General features: G+C 40.5%; 1 protein-coding gene across 4 annotated transcripts in view; it reads right to left on the reverse strand.

Annotated features, from left to right (window-relative positions):
- Positions 1-18559, reverse strand: part of CADPS (calcium dependent secretion activator) — a 393346-nt gene that overhangs the window by 248504 nt on the left and 126283 nt on the right. For all 4 annotated transcript variants that reach the window (XM_063291524.1, XM_063291525.1, XM_063291523.1 and 1 more), the window contains exon 4: positions 1727-1807. In XM_063291524.1, coding sequence (XP_063147594.1) covers positions 1727-1807 — 81 coding nt within the window. The remainder of the gene's footprint in view (positions 1-1726; positions 1808-18559) is intronic.

An 18559-nucleotide genomic window follows, 5' to 3' on the forward strand; every position in this document is an offset into this window, starting at 1 on the left:
CCGACTCTTTGTGACTTCATGGATCAGCCCACGACAGGAAGCTCTGGCGTGGGCTGATCCATGAAGTCACAAAGAGTTGGAAGCGACTGAACGAAAAAGCAACAAAAGACAGTAATTTTAATTCACTTTATTATTTTATTTATTGGTTAGAGTTCTATCCCAACTTTCTTTCTTGGGCTCAGAATAGCATATGTAGCACTTCCACCTCAGATTTCACCACCACCACCAGTCTTGTGAGGTTGGCTAGGCTTTGAGATTGTGACTGGCCCAAAGACAATCCATGAGTTTCCATGGCTGTGGATGTACAACTTGGACTCTCTTGCCCTAATCAAATCCTAAAATACCACCCAATATTGTGTTCAAAATGAGAAAAGGCATGAAATACATGGTAACATGTGTGAAATAAAAATAAATATATGGGCTCTGCTCTGTTACTAATTTTTATGTCTATTTTGGTCTCCTCTGAAGTACCTGCTGTGACAATGTTTTGGAAAAGGGAAACACACAATGCGGGGTCAAAGAGGAGAAGGGAAAGGCTGTTTCTCCAAATGCTGTTGCTAAATAACGTATTAAGGTAAAGGTAAAGGTTTCCCTTGACATTAAGTCCAGTCGTGTCCGACTCCAGGGGGCGGTGCTCATCTCCGTTTCAAAGCTGAAGAGCCGGCGTTTGTCCGTAGACACTTCCGTGGTCATGTGGCCAGCATCACTACATGGAACGCTGTTACCTGCCCGCCAAAGCGGTACCTATTAATCTACTCACATTTGCATGTTTTTGAACTGTTAGGTTGGTAGGACCTGGGACTAGCAACGGGAGCTCAGCCCATCACGCGGATTCGAACCGCCGACCTTCCAATCAGCAAGCTCAGCAGCTCAGCGGTTACAATTTTATTAATAACACAAAGATCCACTTGGATATCTTGGGAGTGTTTTGCCAAAAAAATGTTTTCCCAAGATAACACCATATTATGAGATTCCACTCCCACTCCCCAAAAGAACTCTTGTCAAAATAGGGTACATAAACATTGAAGTTATCCCCTCTGCTTCAGGGATTAGTAGCTTAATTTGGTTGGACATTTCATATATCTGCGCTTCTTGAAAATGAACTGAAAATGTCTGGAACTGGTAATCAATACAACTGCATAAGCTGTCATGTACAGTAAGGGTATATGTGGAGTCTTTGGTGCTCTCTGAGCCTTGTTGTTTTCTTGCAGATGTTTCAATGCCAGACTAGGCAACATCTTCAGTGCAAAGAGGGAGTGGGCCTTGTTTATATACCGTGGTTTGTCCAGCTTGAATTGGTGGAGGTGTTGTTCTCTTCTTGGGATACATACATACATACATACAATTTATAGGCCACCTGATTCTTAACGACTTAGGGCAGCTTACAATTTAAAAGCTTTTAAAAATTGTAGAAGACCAACAAGAAATCAAGAGCAGCTGAAAAACAGCATATAACTATCCATCAGGGGCTCAGCCTTTGTTCTGCCTCAGAGCCTGGGAGAACAGCCAGGTCTTAATAACATCTGGAACAACATCAGGGCAGGAGCCATCTGGATCTCTGGGGGATCTCATTCCAGAGGGCAGGTGCCATGACAGAGAACGTGTGCTTCTCTGATGGAAGGTGTCAACGCACAAATACACAAACAGCTTTTCATAAACACTGCCTGTGCCATAAAAAAGGGGCACACACTCAGTAAGCAGCCTTCCCTTCCACCACTTCTCTTACCTTGGCAATCTGGTCTGCCATTTGAAGACGTCCATCAAGCTCCCGCCTAATTTGTGCTGCTTGTTCGTCAGGATTGTCCAGCTGCACAAAATGAGAACAAAATCATTAGCAGCGATACAGCAATAATAAAGGAACAAAAATGTCCCTAATGAAAAATCAATATTATAACCTCCTCTCCTTTTATTGTATTAGTATTTCCTTTGGAAAAAACAGGTGATGTGAATCAGGGATAATATATAGGCTACATTTCAACATTTCGTATATGAATAATTACTTTGTTATTTCACTTGACAGGCACATATTTTCCTCTATTCTCCTACTGTAACCTTCAAATAGCAACTGTACTTGGTTAATTTTATGCAATGCTTAACTTCTGAAGAGAAGTATTTAATGGTATCCATATTCTAAATCTGTTCCTCCCTAAACTCCATCCTATGACACCTCCTTGTTTTTGCTCACAGGAGAAGTTTACTTTGTACACTTATGACTATGTACTGAACTCCTGAAAAGCACCTACATGCAGAGTTGAGATTTGCTCAATCTAAGCCATGTATTATGCATGCTGAACCATGCCTGGGAATTATATCCATTCTGGATAATATGGATGTACTACTACCAGGAAAAATATCTTTGTAATCATATTAATTATATTAATCAGACTCCATTGAAAGATCTAAATCAGGTCGCCTCCTAATTGACACTTTACCAACCTTTTGTTCATCTAAAACATATGAGGGCATGCTGTTCAGTCTTTTATCTATCAGAAAGGAAGGCAAAAGTACTTATTGTATAGGCCTTTATTTTTCTTCTCCAGGCAAAAAAGAAAAAAAAATCAGTTGTGTTTGCAAAGTTCATAAAGACCTTTACTCCACAAGAATAGATGTACTGCAATTTCTGTATTTTGTTGGGATTGGTGTAAATCTTGCTCTGACAAAGAAAAATAGCTGAAAATACTCTTAAGGTGAGTCTGAATTTTTTGCTTGTGAGTGCACAAGCAAATATCCCCCCACCCCCACCCCAGATTAAAAGCACAGTTCTGTGCTTCACTTACAAAATCGAGTTGATTGGTGGCCTGTTCTTTATGAACTGGCTTTTCTCCAACTTGGTTTATTGGGAGGGCAGGGAGGATTGATATCGATAGATAGATATAGATGAAATAGACATAGATAGGTATAGGTATATAGATACTGATATAGTTGATACTGGTATAGATATAGATATAGAAAATTATATGGTTATATAGTTATATAATTATATAGTTATATAGTTATAGATACATACTGCCTTTTCTTTTCCTAGTAGAAAGCTTCATTCCCCTGCTAATTCCAACTTCTGCTCTTTCTATACTCTTTCTTGCCATCTGATAATTCCTCCTTCTTCTCTTCAAAAGTTCAATTACATTACATTACTACAGCCAAGGGTCCTTCAAACTGACCACCCAAGGATCAGCAAGTAAAGGGACATCAGTAAAGAGGCTCAGTATAAATTCCTGGGCAAACATAGAAACACCAGAAGCTAGTAAGATGCTGCTGTTTGCCACATCCTTTACATTTTAAAAAACATTTTAGCATCAGGTCTGATGGCTTCACAAATTCATACAATTCCAGATGAATTTGAAAAAAAAAAATTGTACTATTCTTTTCTAGCACAAAATACGACTACAGTATTACAGTACTTTCTACCCAAGTAATACATATGACTTTCCAAAAGGAGTGCCCACCTCTTGTCCGGGCAATGAAGTTCACGGTCTACAATTATTTAGCTGCCCCATTACATGCAGCCAAACTCTTTTTGCCACCCCTAAAAGCTGATTTTAAGGCTTGAGTCTAATTTCACCTGTCATATTATTTCAGCAATCTTGTAAAACTGGCCTTTATCCCTCAGTGACACAGGGTACTTCAAGTGCAGATGTATTATCTGATTAAATGTTTGGTATTCAGCGGTGGCACTGCAGGTTAAACTGCTGAGCTGCTGAGTTTGCCGATCGGACAGTCGGCAGTTCGAATCCGTGTGCCGGGGTGAGCTCCCGTTGCTAGTCCCAGCTCCTGCCACCCTAGCAGTTCGAAAGCATGCAAATGTGAGTAGATTAATAGGTACCGCTTCAGCGGGCAGGTAACGGCGTTCCGTGTAGTCATGCCGGCCACATGACCACGGAGGAAGTGTCTACGGACAAACGCCGGCTCTTCGGCTTTGAAACGGAGATGAGCACCGCCCCCTAGAGTCGGACACGACTGGACTTAATGTCAAGGGAAACCTTTACCTTTACCTATTCTACTATTACATTTTTAAAACATGTCTTTCTGAGATAGCAGAGCACTCTGTTAGCAGGTGACCTTTTATAAACATTGTGAATAAATAAATATGAATTGCTTTGCAAGCATCCTGAGTATGTGCCAGCACGCTGCATATACATCCTAGCTGGTGGGATGCAGGCAATGGTACACTGATTTGCAAGATGGGCTCTCAGTTAGACATCCTACTTCGCATAGAATAGTATGAGTAGGTGTCAGCCCTTCAAGGTAGTCCAAACAGGAAATCCAAAACCATGAGTACTAACACTACCTTTATTGTAAGGCAACAATAACAGAATCTTGCAAATCTGAAAGCATTTCCCCCCTCCCCTGCCTTTTCTTTCCAGAGAACTGGGGAGAATGAAGGATTACTTCAAAGACAGAAAGGAGAGATATTGGCATAAATTAGCTTCAGTTATATTTACTTACCTTTTTAAAAACCTCGTGTCTTTTAATTTTGGGGGTTGGTATTTTTTCCTCCTTTTCTTTCCCTTATGTAATATTGCCCCAAAGAGAAATATGTAATGGGTATGTATGCATGCAAGCATGTATGTATGGAACAATTGCTTTAATTTCTGAAGGCAGATGCTGCTAGTCTAATCTAAAATATCAAATAGAAGTTGGCCCAGCCTGTACAGAGAAACAGTTAGCAAGATGGACTGCTAAGACATTGTGACTTAAAAGCGTTCCCTCCCCATAATGTTTACATGGAAGGCTTTGAAAACTTTTGAAGTGTAAACTTTCTCTAAGAACTTGCCTGATGTTTATTTTGGGATCTTACGCTGTACAGATAATTATGGTCTATATCACATTCTATTACATAGTTGTGGTGGGCAAGATAATTACAGTGCATGTGAGAAAAACAGCATGTACTTCTCCCCAAACTCACATATTTATTATTGCATATCTGGGAAAACCTGTGGTAGGAAGAAGAATTGAGATAAAATATTGTACAGCCAGGTTTCCTTTCCCTCTGCTTGAAGTTTCTCTGCCAGCTATCAGCTACTGAAGAAGTCTGTACTTCTTTGCCCAACTTCTTCTACAAGAGAATTTTCTCTTCCATTCTTTGTTTTCTGGTGGCATCCTTGAGTGAGGGTGTTTAGCTGTGACTTCCACTATGAACCTCTGGCTGCCAGATCATCTTTGCTTACTCCACTCTTTTGTGGGAAAGAGAGACAAGGCACTTGGTTCAACCCTGTGGCATTTCTTCCAAAATTAGATTTGGGGCGGGTCCAAGAAGGCTATAAAGCAGTGTTTCTCAACCTTGGCAGCTTTAAGATGTGTGGACTTCAACTCCCAGAATTCTGGAAGTTGAAGTCCACACGCCTTAAAGTTGCCAAGGTTGAGAAACATGCTATAAAGGTATCAAAATGATCTCTACCCATCACTGCAGCTCCAGTGGAAAGAAAAAGGAATTATGCATGTCACCCCTGCCAGAATAATTGTTTGATTGATGTTGCAGATGATTTATTCTTCTGGATTTAAACTTCTGTGTCAGGATTTGGCTTAGGGCTATCTCAGCCAGGGTCATAAATTTGAAAGGTGAAAAGCATCATCATAAATTACAACCTGGATCCTGCATACAGGAGGTCTTGCTTCCTCATGCTCAATACAGGAGCATGTGGCTGGCATTTGACCCCATAGCACTACATACCACTGCAATATTTAAAATTAAAATATTTAGATTAATCCAGGAGAACTCTGGCTTGAACAGAAATCAGGAGGCTGTCATGTTTCCCTGACCACTTGTCAGGAATTCAGAATCTCCAGACACTACACAACTTATCTCCTTGGCTGGATGTAGTAGCAAACTCTTTGGGTGGAGATGTTTTTATGGCAGAGAAGAATGAAGCCATATAAAACAATTGATTGCCCACTGCTGTTGAGAGGGGCCAAATGACTTTTATATCCTTGATAGTTTAAATTCATTTCTTCCTTCCACCTTTTGGACAAATTAAGAGATTTGTTGATTTATTATTTATTTAATACATTTATAAGGCCGCCCATCTATCAAAGGAACTCTGAATGGCAAACAGATAAAAACACAACAAAATCACAATCCATAATATAAGAAATTGCAAACTGAGACACCTAAAATAAATAAATCGATCTATCTAGCAATCATGTATCTCACTAACAACGGATCTACTTACACCCACAACAGAACTCCATTGGCATTCTGGCCCCAGTACCTGAGGAAATAGCCAAATCTTTATGGCTATCCGGAAGGCCTTCAAGGCCCCCGGTACCTGAGGAAATAGCCAAATCTTTATGGCTATCCGGAAGGCCCTCAAATCTTTATGGCTATCTGGAAGGCCCTCAAGGTCCGTATCTCAGGGAGAGGCTGTTCCATAAGATAGGTATCAGCCTTGCAAGGTAGTCCAAAACAAGAAGCACAACCAGGAGTATTAGCTCTATCTTTATTGTAAGGTTACATTAACAGAATCTTGCAGGTCTGAAAGTACCCCTCCCTTCCCTCCCTTTTACTCTCCCAAATACTAGGAATATGTTTTCACCACCCCTCTTCCTTCGGATTCAAATTTCATTTATCAGACCATAGTCTAGGTGGTGGCTCTTCCTCCTGTCTCCAAAGGTCATTCCCACATAACATTGCAATAACATGCTTCACTAAGGACTCACTAATGACACTGCTTTACAGATGGGACCTGGAGCATGCCCATTCTACTTGATCTGGTAGGATGGGCAGAAATCATAGGAACAGGTAGTCCCACAAGTAATCTGCCCCATGCCATGGAGCGCTTTAAAAATGACAGCTAGCACCTTGTATTGCCCCTGGAAGTCTACTGTGAGTCAGTACAGGTCATGGTGCAGCAGTGTTACATGGGTGCACTGAGGAGCACCCAATAGTGCCTATCTGAATGCTTTTCAAGACAGCCCCATGTAGGGCCCATGGCAAGAGTCCAACAGGAGATGACTAAGACATGAGTGACCATGTGGTATGGCATCAGCTGAGACTCCGGAGCAGAGATGGAGGTGTGACAATTGTCAACCAGGAATCCCTTATGGCTTTCAGAGGTGCTGCTCCACAGATGACCAGATGTGAGACTCTGTTAAGTTCAGCTCTAGGGATCAGTTGGGATTGTTGCTGTTGTGCCAGCTTCCCTGATGCACAGCCTGAGCTCCTTGACTCCCCCTCCCCACAAAGTGAGGTTAGTTCCATCCTTCCTTATTTTCTGGAAGTCCCTCAAGACCTGGCTTTGTCATTAGGCCTGGAGGTCTCAGAGGACTGGTGAGATCTTGAGGTCGCTCCATTGCTGATTGAATAATTTTTTAAAACTTTGTTTAATATGACTGTGTTTGACATGTTTATTTTATACTTTTTTTGCTGTATGCCACCCAGAGGTGGCATACAGCAAAAAAGTCACTTCTTATGAGATGGCAGCCATATAAATTTGATAAACAAACAAACAAATAAATGTGTAAAGGCTTTCCTTGACATGGCTGCCATCTGCTCCTTGAGCAGGAACCACGAGTCCAGGAGAACCCCAAATTGCACACCAATTATACCCTGGGGAATGTTACTTCATTCAGAGTCAATGATGGAAGTTAATCAGATATGGGGGATCCTAAAACCTACAGCCACTCAGTTTCAGAAACCAGTTTTTCCCTGTCCAGACCTGCCCAGACTCCAGGTACTGGGAAAGCACCTTGATGACATTACTTGGGTGGCCTAGGGCAATATTTCTTGATGTGACACTTGGTGGCCTCAAAGTTGAGTTGCATCTTATGTAACTGCCACTTCTGGCCTGAGAACTACTGGATCTTGTCTTAACCCTTGAACAAACCCTGACAGAAAATCATTGTCCCACCATGACTTGATCTTCCCCAATCACAACCTCCCTTTCCAGTCTTCATAATTGCTTATTTCTTCCAACCATAGAAGCAACAAAAACAGAAAGGATTTAAAGGGGATGGAAGAGAATGGATGATCATTTTGGTTGGCTCATTAATCAGGCATTTACTGTTCTCTTTCTTTCTGAGGAACGGTTATGGCTGTATGTCACTCTCTGAAATGCTAGAAGTGAAATCAGCAACAATTGTTGTAGTAAAGCAATTCAGTGATCCAGATAATTTAACACCTGTCATTGCTGAATATTTTTATTGTGTTCTCCACATTAATTTTGGGGAATGAGGGTTCTTTTTTTTCTTTTTTGGCTTGAGAATTAGATCATAATGCTCCACCTGGTGCATTACTACTGCTGATACTGCTACTACTACTACCACTGGAAAGGAGGTAACCTAATTCTGGGAATGTCTGCCTCTGTGACAAAGAGAAATCATTAAAGTTGAATTAGACCGTAAATCCCATATGGTGATGAGGAATATTTTGCATCGTGCTTGACATATTTTTCTAGTGAGTTATATTCCCTAACTTATTACTGTATGTTAAAACAACAACAGTTGATAATAATCAGAATACCAGGCTCATTATTGATTACATTTACATTATCCTCTTCCTCCAAGTCATTCAGTGCAGTGTACATTATTATCCCATCTTATTTTTGCAAATGTTTGTAAATGCTGGGGTAAGCATGCTAACATTAACTGGAGCCAGCTTGGGTTTGTCACAAACAAGCTAACTTTATCTCTTTCTTTGATAGAGTTACCAAGTTAATAGATCAGGGGAATGCCAAAAACATCATTACCTAGACCTCAGCAAACCTTTGATGGTGCCTCAGGATATTCTTCTTAATATATGGTAAAACAAAATAATGCTACTGTTAGCTGGATTCAGAGTTGGCTGAATGGCTGCGCTCAAAGAGTGCTCATTAATGGAATGTTACATGGCTTTGTCCTCAGTCCTGTGCTGTTCAACATTTTTATTCACGATTTGAATGAGGCTTTTGAGGAGGCCCTTATAAAGTTTGCAGATGACTCAAAACTGGAAGGGGCAAAGGTGAAAGGCTATCTTTGGGTTTTTTAACAGGAGCATATTGCCCAGATCACAGGAAGTAATTGTTCCGTTCTATTCTGCCCTGGTCAGAACACATTTGGAGTATTATGTCCAATTTTGGGCACCAACATTTAAAACGGAAAGTAACAAATTGGAGCAATAGAAGAGAATATGTGTAGCTCGTGGTTGCACTGTGAAGTCCTTGGTGCTCTCTGAGCTTGGCTGTTTGCTTGCAGGTGTTTTGTTGCCTGACTATGTAATGTAATAAGTGCTAGCGAGTGAGTTTGCTCCCTGTTTATACACAGTTGCTTGCCTTGCCAGTGTTGGTGGGGGTGTGGTTTTCTCCTTGGTAGTTCCTTGATTTTTTTTTTTAAATCCATTCAATTGGGTCCAATTCTTGGACACTCCCTGGACAAGTCCCTGCAGCTTTCTTGGCAAGGTTTTTCAGAAGTGGTTTGCCCTGCCTCCTTCCTAGGGGTGAGAAAAGTAACTGGCCCAAGGTCACCTGGCTGGCTTTGTGCCTAAGGTGGGAGTAGAATTCACTGTTTCCAGGTTTCTAGCCTGATGCCTTAACCGCTACACCAAACTGGCTCTCAGTTCCTTGATTAGGGTATTGTTTACTGCTTGGATTTAGCTTGGTCTAGGATGCTCACAGTTTCCCAATTGAAACTATGGTTGAGTCTGTCCATGTGTTGCGAGATTAATGAGTTCTCATCATGTCTTCTGACTGCTAGTTGGTGTTCATGGATGTGCTCTGCTAGTCTTCTGCCTGTCTGTCCTACATAGTGGCTGTTACAGTCCTTGTACTGTATATGGTAGCTGATAGTGTAAGGACTCCATTGAAAGATCTAAATCAGGTTACCTCCTAACTGAGATTTTACCAACCTTTTGTTCATCTGAATCATATGAAGGCATGCTGTTCAGTCTTTTATCTATCAGAAAGGAAGGCAAAAGTAATTATTGTATAGGCCTTTATTTTTCTTCTACAGGCAAAAAAGAAAAAAATAATTGTTTGCAAAGTTCATAAAGACCTTTGCCCAACAAGAATAGATGTACTGCAATTTCTGTATTTTGTTGGGACTGATGTACGTCTTGTTCTAACAAAGAAACATAGCTGTCCTACATAGTGGCTGTTACAGTCCATACTCTGTAACAGCCACTATGTAGGACAGTCAGGCAGAAGATTTGCAGGGACCAGAACACATCCTTTCCAGCAGCCAACACCTGGATAAGCAGGAATTAACACCAGACCAACAATCAAGCAGAAAACAATACCCTAATCAAGGAATTACCAAGGAGGCAAACAATCAAGCAGACAAAAAGTCAAGCAGAAAACAGTACCGTAATCAAGGAACTACCTGATAATGTTACCTAGACGGGTAATGAAATGTCTGCAAGCAAATAACTAAGCTCAGAGAGCACCAAGACTTCACAAATTGAAGCAAGTTCAGTGGAGGACTACCAAGATGGTGAAGGACCTATGAGTATAGAGAGCAAGGAAGAAAACCTTGATGAAGGTTTGCAGGAACTTACCCAGGCAAAAGAGGCTGAAGCATTTTTAAAAGTCCAGAATGAGATAACATTTGGAAGTGGCTCAGGCAGATGCCTCCCTAATTAGCTGAATTATAAGAAGGAGGTACAGCACAATCAGACTTGCAAGATATTATAGCCAATCTCAATAATAGTAGTTTTAGCTTTCTTGTGACCAGACCTGATTTTCTGGTCTGGTCTACCTAGTGGGGCTGACTAAGAGGAATGTTTAAGGAATATGGTAATGATTAGCCTACAGAAAAGACAACTGGGGGAGATATGACAATCTTCAAATTTTTGAAGGATTGTCACACAGAAGAGGGAATGGACTTCCTTTCTATTGTCCTGAGGGCAGGAGCAGAACCAATAGGTTAAAGCTAAAAGGAAGGAGATTCAGACAAAACATCAGAAGGAACTCCCTGACTGTGGGAGCTGTCAGCCAGTGGAACATGCTACTATATGTCTTGGTCTGTTTTCCTTCATTAGAGGTTTTCAAACAGAAGATAGATAGGTTCATCTGTTAGAGATGCTTTAGTGGATTCTGCACTAAATAGATGGTTGGACTAGATGACAGCTAAGGCCACTTCCAATTCTATGATTCTATGGTCAGCCAGGATTACATTGAAGTTACACCACTGAGCTCTAAAAGTAGAACACTGTCTAGTACATTCTCAGCCTATCTTCATCATGGATCTCCATTAACTATGGATCAGTTCATTACTCCATTTACGAACTTTCCAAATCATGGATCTCTCTGTGATCTCTTCTAGCTTCAGGGAGAGGGGAAATTCAATCATAAGATACACTTTGTCTGAAATAGTGTTCCCTCTGATGACAGTTCTCTATAAAGCATTTTTATAAGAGAACTTGGGTTTGTTGTAAATGCCATCCTATATTTTATCCTTCTCCAGAGGCAATTTGTTATATCCAGTAAATGCTTGCTTCAGGCAGTGCATTTTGGAAGTGTAGCAAACGTTGCAGTTTCAGTTTCCAACCTGACTTGATAGGAGTGTTGGGTTATAATTCCCTAAATGTATTAGACCACACTGTCTATCCATCTAGCTATTGCTGAACCTGCGAACTGATCAATTGCCCAGGAAATATTTTGTACCTAGCACAAATGTCTATGCAGGCGTGGAGGGCTGTTCTGGTGAATTTAGCCCCTGTTCCATCTGCATGATTACTCTTAAAACCCCTTTCCAGCATAAGGAATAATTCAGCATTCAGAATTATTAAATTTGTAAGGATTTAACATCATCTAGAATTTGACCCTCATCAAGCAGGAAAAACAATTCTTTGTCTTTCCTTTATTGTCCTCCCAAATTGAAAATGTATTCCATAGCCAAGTATCAATGGCATTCAAGTGTGTCCTCAGGATATGTTAAAAAGAAGTCAAGATGGGGTTTACAATGTCTGATTGAAGCTCTGCCTTTTTTTTGTTTGGCTAGAATCTTGACTTTTTCTTTGCCCCTGACGGTATTAAAAAGTCTTCTACTACAATCTATGTTTACTGTATTTTCAGTAGCTAAAGTTATGCAGGTTTAAGATTGGGAAAGGAGTACGGCAGGGCTGTATACTCTCACCCTACCTATTCAACTTGTACGCAGAACACATCATGCGACATGCTGGGCTTGAGGAATCCAAGGCTGGAGTTAAAATCGCTGGAAGAAACATTAACCATCTCAGATATGCAGATGATACCACTTTGATGGCCGAAAGCGAAGAGGAACTGAGGAGCCTTATGATGAAGGTGAAAGAAGAAAGTGCAAAAGCTGGCTTGCAACTAAACCTCAAAAAAACCAAGATTATGGCAATCAGCTTGATCGATAACTGGCAAATAGAGGGAGAAAATGTAGAAGCAGTGAAAGACTTTGTATTTCTAGGTGCGAAGATTACTGCAGATGCTGACTGCAGTCAGGAAATCAGAAGATGCTTAATCCTTGGGAGAAGAGCAATGACAAATCTCGATAAAATAGTTAAGAGCAGAGACATCACACTGACAACAAAGGTCCGCATTGTTAAAGCAATGGTGTTCCCCGTAGTAACATATGGCTGCGAGAGCTGGACCATAAGGAAGGCTGAGAGAAGGAAGATCGATGCTTTGGAACTGTGGTGTTGGAGGAAAATTCTGAGAGTGCCTTGGACTGCCAGAAGATCAAACCAGTCCATCCTCCAGGAAATCAAGCCAGACTGCTCACTTGAAGGAATGATATTCAAGGCAAAACTGAAATACTTTGGCCACACAATGAGAAGATAGGACACCCTGGAGAAGATGCTGATGCTAGGAAGAGTGGAGGGCAAAAGGAAGAGGGGCCGACCAAGGGCAAGGTGGATGGATGATATTCTAGAGGTGACGGACTCGTCCCTGGGGGAGCTGGGGGTGTTGACAACCGACAGGAAGCTCTGGCGTGGGCTGGTCCATGGAGTCACGAAGAGTCGGAAGCGACTGAATGAATAAACAACAAAAAGTTATGCAAAATTCTTTGGTTATAATTATTTCCTTATTTTTGTAATCCAATAATGGCTTATTATGTTAAGCTGTTAATTGAGGTTAACTGCGTGCCTCACAAATAACTAGCCAGCTATATTTGGTGTTTTCTGGCTATATTTGGAGTTCTGTTTGAACAGTATATGTTTGTTTTCCTTATAGGAGTACCTATAGTTAAAACCTTTTCCAAGACTGTATTCCAGAGAAGAAGGAGAAGGAGGGGGAGGGCAGCTAGTAATCTGCTTGATAATTTTTATTCTTGGAATTCTCAGGTCAGATTCTATCCCTCATGGGCTACAGGGATACTGTCCTTCTGGTTTCAAGGGCATAATCTTTAATTATTGGCAATCAAATGTCTGCCTTAAAAAGAAAGCAGGATGAGAAGCATCAATGACATCATGTAATCCAGGATTACATATTCCCATCTGAAAGGCTCAATTAGAAATACACTGTACCATAACGTGAGGGGTACCTCCTCGGAGCATTGACACAGTTTCATTTTGACTCAGGATTTAGACTAATGGAAATCTCTCCTCCCCCCACCCCCGCCCCACCCCAGGATGAAAAATAAAAAGAAAACAGGGAAGAAAGATCAGGAGGAAAAAAAATAATACAGGCATCTGTAATTGCTTGAGAACTTCAGCATGTGTTGTCCTCCATACACTTTTTTTAATTACAGATGTGTGCCTTCACTGAAATCTTTGACTATCTTGCCTAGATGTGATTGAAGTTAAATATTAGCATTGAGACATGGAAGGGAAAATTAACTCCAATCTTGCAGACAAAAGCTGTGCCTACTTTTAGTAAGAATTATGACAATCTTGCAAATGGCAAATCCGATTATTCATACTGCAGGTGATTAAGGCTCCAAGCTTTAATTGGACTAATGAGTATAGACAATGACTTGCTTAACAAGAAAGGGTCTATTTTAAAAGCTGATGCTAATTCTGATCATGACAAGAGTTTTGACTTAATGGATTCCTATTTATTTTTAATAATAATAATAGAATACTATAATGAAGCTTCGGTGATATATCCCCAGATACCAAGAAAAACATCTCAGGAATGAAGAGATTTTAAACCTACTCTAAAATTGTTTTTTTCTGCATTGTTTGCTTAGCAAAAAAGAAACTAAAAGACAAGAAAAGAAAAAGAAAAAAAGATCTTTGTTCCTGAATAATAACTTATCCTATATTTTGTTTATTCAAGCTTTGGTACTATGCATGCAAAAAATATTGATTAATTAGTCAATCAGTTGAAAAAGAGATGATTAATATCGTTAAAGTCTCTAAAATTTAAGCAGTCGAATATTGCTAAGTTACAAATAGTGAAGCTATAATTCACTCTCACCACTTGAAATAGTATGGACTAAAAATCTGAATAAATTGTTTTATGGAAAACAATTCCACTGAATAATCTCATTATATTCCTATGCTTCCTGGAAGTATAGTGTAATAGTTAAAGTACTGGACCCAAATAAGGGAAATACAGGTCAAGTCCCCATTAAATCACAGAGCTTCCTGGGTGACTTTGGGCCAGCACTATCTCTAAACTCAGCTAAACACACAGGATTATTCTTGGGAGGATAAAACAAGGGGAGCCTGTTATGCATGTCTTCTTAAGCTCCCATAAGAAAGACAGCATATAAATGAAGCCAAACTAATAGATAATATAACATACATATCAACTATAAGGATCCCCTAGAAAATTAAGAGAAAGAAATATTATAAATTGCATCCATCACTATTTTTCAAAATGGTAAACATTCATCAGGTTCCCCCCACAACAAGTGACCAAATATTTGTTTAATTATTTATTCAATTTATATGACCGGTCATCTCAAACATATGACTCTGTGCAGCTAAGAAGGGAAAAAAAGAACACAGAGAAAAACATCGTGACAAAAACAATTATCTAAATCTGTAGCTTCTTAGAAGATTATTAGACAATTGCTAACTAGTAAATAGAGCAGGGGTGTCCACAGGGTATAGTAAAAAAAATTCAAGATGGTAACTGCAACAGTGTGATTGAAGCTCTGCCTGCTTTTCACGTGCATTGCCTGAAATATAGTACTATCAGCGTTTCAATCATATGTGAAGATATGTGAAGAACAGAGCCAGTTTGGTCTAGTGGTTTAAGGTGCTGGGCTAGAAACCGGGAGACTGAGAGTTCTAGTCCTGCCTTAGGCATGAAAGCTGGCTGGGTGACCTTGGGCCAGTTGCTCTCTCTCAGCCCAACTCACCCCACAGGGTTGTTGTTGTCGGGAAAATAGGAGGAGGAAGGAAAAATAGGTATGTTCGTGTCCTGTTCAGACTATGAGGTGGCCAGACAGAATTATTATCAAAACTCTTTATTTAAAGCAACTGTTTATAGTAATGAAGTCCTGGTGAATAATAAGGCAAGGCTGTTCCAGTCCAGACCACCCAGGCAATGACAGATGAACAGGCAAGGCTGCAGGGTCAGACTATGGCAGACCAGCAAGGCAGAATTCAGCTAACTCTCTGATCGAAGCTGTCAGACTTGGTGAAGCTAGAGCGCATGGCAAGGATCTGTGAGCTGGCATGGAGACAGGACTGGGCTGACACATGAAGGCTGGGCAAGACTGGACTGGAACCCCTAGGCAAGGCTTGGCTCTGGAGGCTAAGCTGGGCTGGACTGGAGAGTCTAGGCAAGGCTGGGATCAGGAAGCATGCCTGGATTGGACTGGAGAGTCTAGGCAAGGCTGGGATCTGGAAGCATGCCTGGATTGGACTGGAGAGTCTAGGCAAGGCTGGGATCTGGGAGCACACCTGGATCTCACTGGGGCAATGCAAGGAAGCTTAGAGCTGGACACAAGGCTGTGCTCAGCAGGGATGGCAAGGGGAGGCTCGACTGGAGCAGCTTGTGCAGGAGGCAGGTCTGCGATGGCAGAAGGCGCTGGCACTGGTTCCACACTGGCTACAGGCAAGGCTTCTGACGCTGGTAAGGACTCTTCCACAACCTCAAAGGATCAGTTGTCTCTGGCAGCTTGCTCCTTGCATGCTTGCCCTTTAAAGCAATCCCTTCCATGCCTTTTCTTTCCCGCAGCCAATCGGTCTGCCTTCTGATTTGCATGCTTCTCTGTTGTCCTGTCTCGAGCACTGATTGGAAGATTCAACCCCCCCTCTGGAGTTTGTCCAATCCACATCTGCAAATTCTCCCACTCTGCTGAGTCACTTCCTGGTTTAGGTCCTCCGAGTCCCTCTTGATAAGTTTTGTTTCCCCTTCTGACTCCAGATAGGTTTCGTTTTCGGAGTCAGAAACGGGCTCAAACCTCACAGTTCACCGCCTTGAGTTATTTATAAAAATAATGAATGTAATAAAACATATAATTTTATAAAATAAAATTTTATAAATATAAAATTTTATATTATAAATATAAAATTTTATATAATTTTATAAAATTATAAAATTATAATTTATATATAATTTTATAATTATATGGATATTAAATAAATAAATAAATAAATAAATAAATAAAAATGTGGTATTTCGCCAGTTTGGCCTGAACAAATATAGGAATAACTATTAGTTCTGTGCGAAGCTTCTGATTCAGTCTGGAAGACATGCTCAGAATTCAGGATTCTGAAAATAATGGAACTTCTTAAAGTTGAAAATGGGTTCTATGCACACTCTCCAATGTATTCTGAAGCATCTCTTCTGAATCAAGCCCAAAGCACCATACAACAGTTAACCTGTTTGGTACCATATTACAAAGCAGTGCAGTATCCTTCTCAGTCTGAGATCCTCCAGATATGTTGGATTATACCTCCCCATATTTTTGGAAGTTGGCTGAGAATTATGGAAGCTGAACTTCAGTGCATCTGAAAGTCAGCAGGTAGCGAAAGCTTTGATACAACATATCCACAGCATGGATACACATAGAGATATAGACTGCAAGGGAAGAAAAAACCATAGTGTGTATGTATTCCTTTTAACTAAATTTTATTTATTTGAACAGCTGATTCTTGCTTTCTGTAATCTGTTTCAGTCCAACATAGGTTACTGGAGCTACTTTGTAAATGGCAATGCCAACTCCGGCAGCCATTCTCTCAAGAGTGTCCTTGACATATTCTCAAATTTCAAATCTGCTCACTAGGCTGTAAAAAGGCCAGAGACTATGGTAGAGGTAAAAAACAAAAGAAAACCCCATTTATTCAAAAATTGCAGATCTAGACAATAGGAGTGCCATGCAAGAAAAAGGAATGTTTTACTTTAAAAAGTATCCAGTTATCAGCACAATCAAAGTATATTTTGGGGAAACCTATTAATAATGTTCTCCATTTGTTTTCTGATATAATAAGGTCCCAGTGGCCATTCATTCCAATTGCTTCATTTAGTTTAGCTAATGATGCAGTTTGTCTGGGATGCAGCAAGGACCACAGAGGCATGCAAATTCTTTTCACACATACACACACACACACACACATGGATAACCAGCACTGAAAGCTATCATACATTTTTGTACATTAAATTTGTGCAATTTTAAAAAATGGCGCAAGTTGCTATTTTTTCAAGAAGCATTTATGTTGGGAAGACTCATCTCTGGAACCATGTCTCAGCAGCGAACAGGCCATCTTGAAGCATGACATTGTTGAATTTTTGTTTTTTTAAAAGCTGTTTAAAATTAAGGGGGGTAAACAAACCTAAATGGTAAATTTGCTCTCTGCATAGTGTCAACTTTTAGCTTTTCAAGAGTGTCTCTGAGTCCCAAAAGGGTCCAAAGTTTTGTTTGGAAGTACAGTAGACTCTCAGTTAACCAGAACTCAAGCAACCGGCACTCTCAAGCAAACAGCAGAAAAATTGAATGGGAAAAAAACCGGCACTCTCAAGCAACCCGCAAAAAAAATCTGTACCTCTCTGCTGCCATCTAGTGGGTATTAGGGTTTAATAGAAACTCTCAAGCAACCAGAAACTACATTTATCCGGCATCTACCAATCCCCATGGGTGCCGGTTAACTGAGAGTCTACTGTAATGCTCATCTGCCTCCCAAAAAGGACAAATGTAAGGAGTCACATTTCTGTGAGATGGGTGGCATATAAGTATGATAAATAAATAAAAATAAAAGGAAAAGGAAAAGGAACATCATGGAGGGCTAAAGAGGGTGGCACCAACCAGGCTAAGCAACTCAGGACCTTGAAGATCTTCAGGTAATGTCCTGCTTTCTATACTGCTGTGTCAGCCAGATAAAGGCAGCCTTTCTCTACTTTGACACACATGCTGTAGAATGATCTCCACTCTGTGATGTGCCGGACCCCAATGCTCTGGTGACTAGGCATCTTTTCAAACACCATTTTGATGTCAGCCTTCCTCGGCCACTAATTCCCCCAACAGGTTTATTTTAATGGATTGGGTTTTTTCCCTTGTTTTACTGTAGAATGCTTTAAGGGCTACCATAAACTCTATTTTCTCTGTGAAACAGCATAGAAGTACTTCTGGTAAATGAACTAAACAAATAAATCTCTCAATACTTTGCTTTCTGGCAGCCATTTTGTGAGGGGTTTTTGTTGTGTATGATTATATGTGGTAGGAAGCACTGATAGCAATACTGAACCATCTAAAATGTATTACGCTTTTCATGAAATACAGA

This window comes from Candoia aspera, chromosome 2 (assembly GCF_035149785.1).
Source record: "Candoia aspera isolate rCanAsp1 chromosome 2, rCanAsp1.hap2, whole genome shotgun sequence".
Lineage (NCBI taxonomy): Eukaryota > Metazoa > Chordata > Lepidosauria > Squamata > Boidae > Candoia > Candoia aspera.